Here is an 11,338-nt window from a genome sequence, read left to right on the forward strand (position 1 = left end):
TGCCAAGAGTACAGTTAATGTACTGCCAAGAGTACAGTTAATGTACTGCCATGAGTACAGTTAATGTACTGCCAAGAGTACAGTTAATGTACTGCCAAGAGTACAGTTAATGTACTGCCATGAGTAAATGTACTGTTTGAACTTCAACTGACTTGCCAACTAAAAAAAAAGGAAGTAAATTTGTTATACGGTTTGTTATATGGTTAACCACCGCTACCTCAGCTGAGCGTAGTTTTCCGTCGGAGTAATCCTCTAAAGGTTCACTGTTTGTTTTATTGTTCACATTACTACTTCTGTTATCTAGTTTGTGTTATTTCTTTTTTTAATGCAGAATTTCGTTTTCAACTCAATATCGTTACAAAAAGGAAAGCCTTATTTTTATATTGTAAACGCAGACGTTGTCCTTCAGGAAACTCATTCAGGTGAAAGTGATTTGAAATGTTGTAAATCACAACGGGGAGACACATGGCCTATTTCAGTCATGGATCAAATCATTCTGCTGGTGTTTTGACACTTATTCACAAGTTTAAAGGTGACGTTCTAGAATACACATTTTCACAGGATGGGAGAAGTACAGGATTTAAGCAACAAATACTCTAGAGGCTTTTCTAATTATTTCAAGGGATTTTAACGAAACACCTGATGCATCTGTTGATCGTTTTCCTCCTAGAACAAGTCAAAGCCTTCAAAATAGCAATATCATCACTACATTATGCATGGTTCTCTGTGTCGATGATGCCTGGTGTTATTTCACTCCGGATGCAAAGGGACCAACAAAACTATGTCACGTAAATCTAGAATAGATTTATTCCTCATTTCCCCCTTTGTTACAATTTGTTATAGATGTAGATTATCAGTTGGCTTCCTTTTCTGATCATCACTTGATTTCCCTGAATTTACAAGCTACTAAAAAATCAACAGGTACTCGAGGATATTGGAAATTAAACAACACACTTCTTAAAGATACTGATCTCATTGAAAACATCATCGTTAGCCAAAGATATTTTTTGCAAGAAAAGACTTGGGTCAGGTAGCTTTCCACAAGCTTCCTACAATAAGTTGGGTGAATTTTGGCCCATTCCTCTTGACAGAGCTGGTGTAACTGAGTTAGGTTTGTAGGCCTTCTCGCTCACACACACTTTTTCAGTTCTGTCCACAAATGTTCTATAGGATTGAGGTCAGGGCTTTGTTGTCTTGACTTTGTTGTCCTGGACTTTGTTGTCCTTAAGCCATTAAGCCATTTTGCCACATCGTTGGAAGTATGCTTGGGGTCATTGTCCATTTGGAAGACCCATTTGCGACAAAGCTTTAACTTCCTGACTGATGTCTTGATGTTTCTTCAATATATCCACATCATTTTCCTACCTCATGATGCCATCTATTTTGTGAAGTGCATCAGTCCCTCCTGCAGCAAAGCACCCCCACAACATGATACTGCCACCCCCGTGCTTCACGGTTGGAATGGTGTTCTTCGGTTTGCAAGCCTCCCTCGTTTTCCTCCAAACATAACGATGGACATTATTGCCAAACAGTTTCATCAGACCAGAGGACATTTCACCAAAAAGTACGATCTTTGTCCCCATGTCCAGTTGCAAACCGTAGTCTGTCTTTTTTATGGCGGTTTTGGAACAGTGGCTTCTTCCTTGCTGAGCGGCCTTTCAGGTAATATAGGACTCGGTTGATATAGGACTTGTTTTACTGTGGATATAGATACTTTTGTACCTGTTTCCTCCAGCATCTTCATAAGGTCTATTGCTGTTGTTCTGGGATTGATTTGCACTTTTTGCACCAAAGTACGTTCAGCTCTAGGAGACAGGACTGATCTCCTTCCTGAGCAGTATGATGGCTGCGTTGTCCCATGGTGTTTATGCTTGCGTACTATTGTTTGTACAGATGAACGTGGTACCTTCAGGCGTTTGGAAATTGCTCCCAAGGATGAACCAGACTTGTGGAGGTCTACAATTTTTTTCCTGAGGACTTGGCTGATTTCTTTTGATTTTCCATGATGTCAAACAAAGAGGCACTGAGTTTGAAGGTATGCCTTGAAATACATCCACAGGTAGACCTCCAATTGACTCAAATGATGTCAATTAGCCGATCAGAAGATTCTAAAGCCATGACATCATTTTCTGGAATTTTCCCAGCTGTTTAACGGCACAGTCAACTTAGTGTATGTACATTTCTGGAATTGTGATACAGTGAAATAATCTGTCTGTAAACAATTGTTGTAAAAATTACTTGTCATCATGCACAAAGTAGATGTCCTAACCGACTTGCCAAAACTATAGTTTGTTCATTATATACATCTACATGATGTATTGTTACACCATGTAGGAGCAGTATAGACCTAGTCTGTTAATTATATACATCTACATGATGTATTGTTACACCATACAGGAGCAGTATAGACCTAGTCTGTTCATTATATACATGATGTATTGTTACACCATGTAGGAGCAGTATAGACCTAGTCTGTTCATTATATACATCTACATGATGTATTGTTACACCATGTAGGAGCAGTATAGACCTAGTCTGTTCATTATATACATCTACATGATGTATTGTTACACCATGTAGGAGCAGTACAGACCTAGTCTGTTCATTATATACATCTACATGATGTATTGTTACACCATGTAGGAGCAGTACAGACCTAGTCTGTTCATTATATACATCTACATGATGTATTGTTACACCATGTAGGAGCAGTATAGACCTAGTCTGTTCATTATATACATGATGTATTGTTACACCATGTAGGAGCAGTACAGACCTAGTCTGTTCATTATATACATGATGTATTGTTACACCATGTAGGAGCAGTACAGACCTAGTCTGTTCATTATATACATCACCATGTAGGAGCAGTACAGACCTAGTCTGTTCATTATATGATGTATTGTTACACCATGTAGGAGCAGTACAGACCTAGTCTGTTCATTATATACATCTACACGATGTATTGTTACACCATGTACGAGCAGTATAGACCTAGTCTGTTCATTATATACATGATGTATTGTTACACCATGTAGGAGCAGTATAGACCTACCATCTCTGCTTATTGTGATATTATCTGTTTGTTTGACTGATTTCCAAATGTTTTATTATGGTTTAATTTGACTGTGCAAAAGTCCGTTAAGAACAAATTCTTGTTTTCCAATGACAGCCTACCCCAGCCAAACCCTGCCCTGACCTGGGCCAATTGTGTGCCGCCTTATGGGACTCCTGATCATGGCCGATTGTGATACAGCCCGGGATCGAACCAGGAACTAGAGACTCCTCTAGAACTGAGATGCAGTGCATTAGACCGCTGCGCCACTCGGGAGCTCTCACTCAATATATGCACCTATTAACACATGCTTCTGTTTGTACATTTCCATTTAACATTTAACTCTTTAATTAAATAAATGACAAATAAACCTTTTGTCTGAAAATAAAATGCATTTTATTTTCCTAAACTGCGTTACCCACTCTAGTCAGCAGATGGCGAATGACGTATTCCAGGCAATGCTGCCTGTGTGACGTCTAATCTAATGGACGGGAAATTTCTTCAACAACCACAACTGCGACCTCAGTAGCTTTGCTAGCCAACGTAGCGGAACATTTGAGCTCTTTGTACATTTTTGGTTATTATTAGCCACTGTTTTAAACACACGTCTGTCGTATCTACTAGTTACCCCTTTTAATATCACATTTACGTTGGTGTTGGTCAGCTAGCTGTCTGGTTAAGGTAGCAGTAGCTATAGGTTAGTCGCTAATGCTAACTAGCTAACATCCCCGACAATGACTTCAAAAAGCTACCACACCTCCGCTGAAGAGGAGGACTGCTGGACGGAGAGAAACGCTCTCGTGAAAGAGGAAAGGGAAGAGGAGGCTGTCACTGTTAAACAAGAAGTAAAGGACGAGGCTGTTACAATGAAAGACCTTTCAGTGAAAGAGGAGGGGGAAGATAAACAAGGGGGTGCAGTTTTTACAGTGAAAGAGGAGACTACTGTCACGGTGAAAGAAGAGGCAGACGTTTTTGGAGTGAAGGAGGATGCGGAGATTACTGTCACATTGGAGGAGGAAGAAGAGCAGAATGGAGATCTGATTAACACCAGTGAGTAGTGTCTTTAAACAAAAGGGCACAAACTCTGCAGTTGTTGAACCGATGTCCCTGAATATCTCTTTCTGTTGAACCGATGTCCCTGAATATGTATTTCTGTTGAACCGATGTTATTTTGAAGGGTCATTCTACTGAAGTTATGGGCGATTCCAGCGTTATGGACATTAAAGTTGTGATTTTGAGTGCAAATGTAATCTCACAGAATGCACAGACAAAATATAAATTCAATGTTTGATGTGTTTGTCTGTAGTACCCCTTGGGCTGAGTGTATACCCAGGGGAGGCAGGGTAACCTAGTGGTAAGAGCGTTGGACTAGTAGCCGGAAGGTTGCAAGTTCAAACCCCCGAGCTGACAAGGTACAAATCTGTCGTTCTGCCCCTGAACAGGCAGTTAACCCACTGTTCCTAGGCCGTCATTAAGAATTTGTTCTTAACTGACTTGCCTAGTTAAATAAAGGTAAAAAATACCCAGGAAATCAGAATTCTAAATATTGGCATGTTGGAGACATAAAACAAATACGTTACATGAAATCGACAAGCTTTTTGGGGGAGAATTAACATATTAGCAAAGGTCTGTGGTCGGTTATGTGGGAAGGTCGACTTGAGAAATGCACAAATTTAAGTTCATTTCCAAATGAAACTAAATTATTGCCCTTAAATTATCCTTTGTGATTTTGGTAATGAGGCCCCTTTATCTACTTTCCCAGAGTCGGATGAACTCGTGGCTATAATTTGTATGTCTTTGCGAGTAGTTTGAAGGAAGTTGCTAACCAGCAGGAAGTCTGTGGGTGTTTGCTAGCCTCGTCTTCCTGTTTTTAGCTGATAGGAATAGAACCCAGTGTGGTTGTCTGCTGCAATAGTCTATCCATGACAAGTTGTGCATTCTGAGATGCCGTTCTTTGTCGTCCGCACGATTCTTGCCATTCTCCTTTGACCTCATCAACGAGGCAAGTCAGTTAAGAACAAACTCTTATTTACAATGACGGCCTACCGGGGAACAGTAGGTTAACTGACTTGTTCAGGTGCAGAATGACAGATTTGTACCTTTTCTACTTGGGGATTCGATCTTGCAACCTTTCTGTTACTAGTCCAACGCTCACTAGGCTACCTGCCGCCCCCTTACACCTGGGTTACTCGTCCAACGCTCTAACCACTAGGCTACCTGCTGCCCACTTACACCTGGGTTACTAGTCCAACGCTCTAACCACTAGGCTACCTGCCACCCACTTACACCTGGGTTACTAGTCCAACGCTCTAACCACGAGGCTACCTGCCGCCCCGTTACACCTGGGTTACTCATCCAACGCTCTAACCACTAGGCTACCTGCCGCCCACTTACACCTGGGTTACTCATCCAACACTCTAACCACAAGGTTACCTGCCGCCCCCTTACACCTGGGTTACTGGTCCAACGCTCTAACCACTAGGCTACCTGCCACCCACTTACACCTGGGTTACTCATCCAACGCTCTAACCACGAGGCTACCTGCTGCCCCCTTACACCTGGGTTACTAGTCCAATGCTCTAACCACTAGGCTACCTGCCACCCACTTACACCTGGGTTACTAGTCCAATGCTCTAAACACTAGGCTACCTGCCACCCACTTACACCTGGGTTACTAGTCCAGCGCTCTAACCACTAGGCTACCTGCCGCCCCCTTACACCTGGGTTACTAGTCCAAGGCTCTAACCACTAGGCTACCTGCCGCCCACTTACACCTGGGTTACTAGTCCAGCGCTCTAACCACTAGGCTACCTGCCACCCACTTACACCTGGGTTACTAGTCCAGCGCTCTAACCACTAGGCTACCTGCCTCCTACTGTATTGGCTGAAATACATGTAATTTCCGACTTGAACTTTTAAAATTAATCCAGAATTCCAATATATATACATTAAGGATAGTTGTGAATGTGGCATTGTTTCAGTTAGGAAAGTGTGGTGCCAGACAACGTGACAATTAGGTATATGTTTTCAAAATGTATACTGCCTCCAGCTCACATTGCAAGTCTGCCTACCGTTGACTATGCACTTAAATGGCGAATGGGAGGTGCGCTTCAATTACCAGTTGAGAAATACAAATTGTAGATCTTTTTTATTATTATTTTACATTTTTTACATGCGATTGCATTTAGAATTGTTTCGCAGTGTCTGGGTTTATTAAAGCAGATGGTTTTACTCCAGCAGCAACAAGCTGGTTAAAGAGCAGAAGCAGGCTCTCTGTCTGACAGGTGATATTCCGCTCATAGGCTCTGTATGCTCTCTGTCTGACCGGTGATATTCCGCTGATAGGCTCTGTATGCTCTCTGTCTGACAGGTGATATTCCGTTCATAGGCTCTCTGTCTGACAGGTGATATTCCGTTCATAGGCTCTCTGTCTGACAGGTGATATTCCGTTCATAGGCTCTCTGTCTGACAGGTGATATTCCGTTCATAGGCTCTGTATGCTCTCTGTCTGACAGGTGATATTCCGTTCATATGCTCTGTATGCTCTCTGTCTGACAGGTGATATTCCGTTCATAGGCTCTGTATGCGCTCTGTCTGATAGGTGATATTCCGTTCATAGGCTCTCTGTCTGACAGGTGATATTCCGTTCATAGGCTCTGTATGCTCTGTCTGACAGGTGATATTCCGTTCATAGGCTCTGTATGCTCTCTGTCTGACAGGTGATATTCCGTTCATAGGCTCTCTGTCTGACAGGTGATATTCCGTTCATAGGCTCTCTGTCTGACAGGTGATATTCCGTTCATAGGCTCTCTGTCTGACAGGTGATATTCCGTTCATAGGCTCTGTATGCTCTCTGTCTGACAGGTGATATTCCGTTCATAGGCTCTGTATGCTCTCTGTCTGACAGGTGATATTCCGTTCATAGGCTCTGTATAGGTGATATTCTCTGTCTGTATGCTCTCTGTCTGACAGGTGATATTCCGTTAGGCTCTGTATAGGCTCTCTCTGTCTGACAGGTGATATTCTCATAGGCTCTGTATGCTCTCTGTCTGACAGGTGATATTCCGTTCATAGGCTCTGTATGCTCTCTGTCTGACAGGTGATATTCCGTTCATAGGCTCTGTATGCTCTCTGTCTGACAGGTGATATTCCGTTCATAGGCTCCGTATGCTCTCTGTCTGACAGGTGATATTCCGTTCATAGGCTCCGTATGCTCTCTGTCTGACAGGTGATATTCCGTTCATAGGCTCTGTATGCTCTCTGTCTGACAGGTGATATTCCGTTCATAGGCTCTGTATGCTCTCTGTCTGACAGGTGATATTCCGTTCATAGGCTCTGTATGCTCTCTGTCTGACAGGTGATATTCCGTTCATAGGCTCTGTATGCTCTCTGTCTGACAGGTGATATTCCGTTCATAGGCTCTGTATGCTCTCTGTCTGACAGGTGATATTCCGTTCATAGGCTCTCTGTCTGACAGGTGATATTCCGTTCATAGGCTCTCTGTCTGACAGGTGATATTCCGTTCATAGGCTCTGTCTGATGCTCTGTCTGACAGGTGATATTCCGTTCATAGGCTCTGTATGCTCTCTGTCTGTGATATTCCGTTCATGACAGGTGATCTCTGTCTGACAGGTGATATTCCGTTCATAGGCTCTGTATGCTCTCTGTCTGACAGGTGATATTCCGTTCATAGGCGTTCATAGGCTCTGTATGCTCTCTGTCTGACAGGTGATATTCCGTTCATAGGCTCTGTATGCTCTCTGTCTGACAGGTGATATTCCGTTCATAGGCTCTGTATGCTCTCTGTCTGACAGGTGATATTCCGTTCATAGGCTCTGTATGCTCTCTGTCTGACAGGTGATATTCCGGCTCTCATAGGCTCTGTATGCTCTCTGTCTGACAGGTGATATTCCGTTCATAGGCTCTGTATGCTCTCTGTCTGACAGGTGATATTCCGTTCATAGGCTCTGTATGCTGTGCGCGTGTGATAAGATACTTGACGACTAAAGAAAATACACACACGCTGCAATTTCGTTCCGCTAAATGATGCACATTTACCTATAGACTGACAGGTTGAATGCATTAATATTGACTGGTATTTCCATTAGCAAAATAATGCTTTTTATTAAATATCTTTAAACAAATAAATACATGTATAATGTTCAATTTGGCTGGCGGCAATTATATTTATTACCCGGAGTCTGCGACTCTTTTGAGCAAAACAAGTATTGAGACGACGCGCACTTGTATCCCAAATGCCACTTGTCAATATTCCAAAATTCTAAACATTCTAAACCCATTCGTGACCATTTTGTGTCCGGATGCCTGTTTTGTAAAATTGTTCGCAATGAAACACTGCCAGACAGTCTCTCACTCTGGTAGTAGATACAGTGAGAAAGTTGTAAATAACTAAATGTGTCTGAAGCCAGTGACTTGATATGCTGATTGTATCATGGCTGCTCAATGTGTCTACCTATTTTCTAGCTTAATTTACAAATAACATTGGAATTTAGCTAGCTAGCAAGGCACTGATAAAAAGTGAATTTAGCTAGCTAGCAAGGCACTGATAACAAGTGAATTTAGCTAGCAAGGCACTGATAAACAGTGAATTTAGCTAGCTAGCAAGGCACTGATAAACAGGGAATTTAGCTAGCTAGCAAGGCACTGATGAACGGCGAATTTAGCTAGCTAGCAAGGCACTGATAAACAGCATGTAGCAGCTTGTGCTTTATTAACAGTAGTTTGACAGCTTGCTGGTGATGATGTTATAAACATGTTCTCAGAAATCGGTCCGTCGATACTTACTGTATGCACTGCACTGCACTGCACTGACTAGTTTTCCATGCCAATTTTTTAACGTGAGAAATATTACACCAAACACCTTAGCTGGATGTAAAATTACGTGACGAAGACCTTAGCAAAAACGTGCAAAAACGTACAAATCTATCTTAGATTCATTCTGACTAGCCTATTTTAAGGAAGTGGTAGTGGCTATCTTGTTGCTATGGTGAATTTGGAGCAACAGTAACTGCCAGGGTATGATTTTCAACATAACACTCCCACATTGAAATTACACCCTCAACCACATCCCCAAGACCCAAATCACATTTTTCATAATGAGCACCAGAAAACACGTGGAATTGCTGCGTTCAGTCCTCCTTTAAAGCTACAAAGAGTGTGGGGGGAGGGAGGCGGCTTACTTTTCTAGAATACACTTTGTTTCCAGCTGTTGTACTGCTTGCCTTTGTCCTAGTGATTAACTTGGCCTCAGGTTATTGAGGGATCTGATATTCAACCTCACAGGAATACAGTTTTATCATGTGGCGGTTTCATTCAGGGCCGTATTCATTTGTGCCCACCGTAGCAAAATGTTTTGCAATGGAAAGCAGAAACAAGCATTTCTTATTGGACAAGTTCCGCTAGTCGTCCCTCCCCATTTCGGCCTGTTTGCTTGTGTTTAGTTTCTAGTGAATACAACCTTGATCTCTCTGTTAAAATAAACACTCTGTCTTTGCCAGGAGAGAGACCAGACTCAGAGGAACCGGAGACGTCTGAACCAGCAAGACGACACCACTGCTCCCAGTGTGGAAAAAGTTTTACCCAATTACGGACACTGAAGGTGCATGGAAGAATACACACTGGAGAGAGGCCCTACCAATGTTCCCAATGTGGAAAGAGTTTTGCCCTGTTAGAGAGCCTGAAAATACATAATAGAATACACACAGGAGAGAAGCCTTACCAATGCTCCCAGTGTGGAAAGAGATTTTCACAGTTAAGTTGCCTGAAATCGCATGAGATAATACACACAGGAGATAAGCCTCACAAATGCCCTCAATGTGGTAATACTTTTAAGCGGTTAAGTAACCTGAAGGACCATAAAAGAGTACACACAGGAGAAAAGCCTTACCACTGTATCCATTGTGAAGAGCGTTTTAGCTGGTCAAGGCAACTAAAAGCGCATGAGAGAACACACACCGGAGAGAAGCCCTACCAATGTTCCCAGTGTGGAAAGAGTTTTACCCAGCTAGGGAGCCTGAAAATACATAATAGAATACACACAGGAGAAAAGCCTTACCAATGCTCCCAGTGTGGAAAGAGATGTAAACGGTTAAGTTGCCTGAAATCACATGAGATAATACACACCGGAGATAAGCCTCACAAATGCCCTCTATGTGGTAATACTTTTAAGCGGCTAAGTAACCTGAAGGAACATGAAAGAGTGCACACAGGGGAAAAGCCTTACCACTGTTTCCAATGTGAAAAGAGTTTCAGCACGTTAAGGCAACAAAAAGAGCATGAGAGAACACACACCGGAGAGAAGCCCTACCAATGCTCCCAGTGTGGAAGGCGATTTAACCGCTTAAGTAACCTGAAATCTCATGAGTGGACACACAGGAGAGAAGCCAAATCACTGATCTGTGTGGAAATAGTTTAACCTCATCAGGCTTCCTGAAGATTCATGAGCAAAGCCTTTCCGCTGCTCCCATTGTGGAATGACATTGACGTGGTTACGGCAACTGAAATCACATGAAAGAATCCCACACGAGAGAGAAATGTTATGAATGCTCTCAGTGTAGAAAGATATTTACCCAGTTTAGGCACCTGAAAGACAGAGGTTACCCTCTCAGCGGAGAAGCCTTACCCATACTCCCAGTGTGGAGAGCGATATTTCACACATAATTACAATTCATGACGTAACAGACACATTGCTCCCACACTTGTTCTCATCTTTTACTGAAAATTGGTGGTTTGTCATTTTGTTTATGCTCTTATTTCCATATGAAATCAAATTGGAGAAAACCTACTCAAAATACATTAATATGTTTTGTTTTTTAAAATCCCAAAACATGAATTGAATATGGAGTGTGGCAGTTTTTATGTAGATTATGTACACAAACTGTGATTAAATAGTCTTTTTTTTTTACTCTGACTCGGTTTTTTGTGTTTTTTTTAAATCGAGTGTTATATGTTGTTAATCGAGTGCTATATGTTGTGAAGCCCACTGGCTCCAGGTCATCTACAAGACCCTGCTAGGTAAAGCTATATGTTGTGAAGCCCACTGGCTCCAGGTCATCTACAAGACCCTGCTAGGTAAAGCTATATGTTGTGAAACTCACTGGCTCCAGGTCATCTACAAGACCCTGCTAGGTAAAGCTATATGTTGTTAAACTCACTGGGTGATCTACTGTTTACATATGTGATGGATATGTATCTTAGAGAATGTGGCTTTAAAGCCCCCCATGCAGTCTTTGTGTTTATTTTTTAATAATCCATTTTCCTGAG

General features: G+C 42.2%; 1 protein-coding gene across 1 annotated transcript; it reads left to right on the forward strand.

Annotated features, from left to right (window-relative positions):
• The first annotated feature begins 3,552 nt into the window (after positions 1–3,552).
• Positions 3,553–10,985, forward strand: LOC115128000 (zinc finger protein 501-like). Its single transcript, XM_065015200.1, has 2 exons — positions 3,553–4,105; positions 9,574–10,985. Exons 1-2 carry the CDS (start codon positions 3,790–3,792, stop codon positions 10,488–10,490), a joined length of 1,233 nt encoding a protein of 410 aa, XP_064871272.1. The 5' UTR covers positions 3,553–3,789; the 3' UTR covers positions 10,491–10,985.
• The last annotated feature ends 353 nt before the right edge of the window (positions 10,986–11,338 follow it).

The sequence above is a fragment of the Oncorhynchus nerka genome, unplaced genomic scaffold (assembly GCF_034236695.1).
Source record: "Oncorhynchus nerka isolate Pitt River unplaced genomic scaffold, Oner_Uvic_2.0 unplaced_scaffold_1618, whole genome shotgun sequence".
NCBI lineage: Eukaryota > Metazoa > Chordata > Actinopteri > Salmoniformes > Salmonidae > Oncorhynchus > Oncorhynchus nerka.

Excerpts from the sequence above, each read along its gene's own strand:
- LOC115128000 (XM_065015200.1), top strand. The coding sequence starts at position 3,790 with ATGACTTCAAAAAGCTACCACACCTCCGCTGAAGAGGAGGACTGCTGG. Across the intron at positions 4,106-9,573 it reads TGGAGATCTGATTAACACCA|GAGAGAGACCAGACTCAGAG; the intron begins GTGAGTAGTGTC and ends TGTCTTTGCCAG.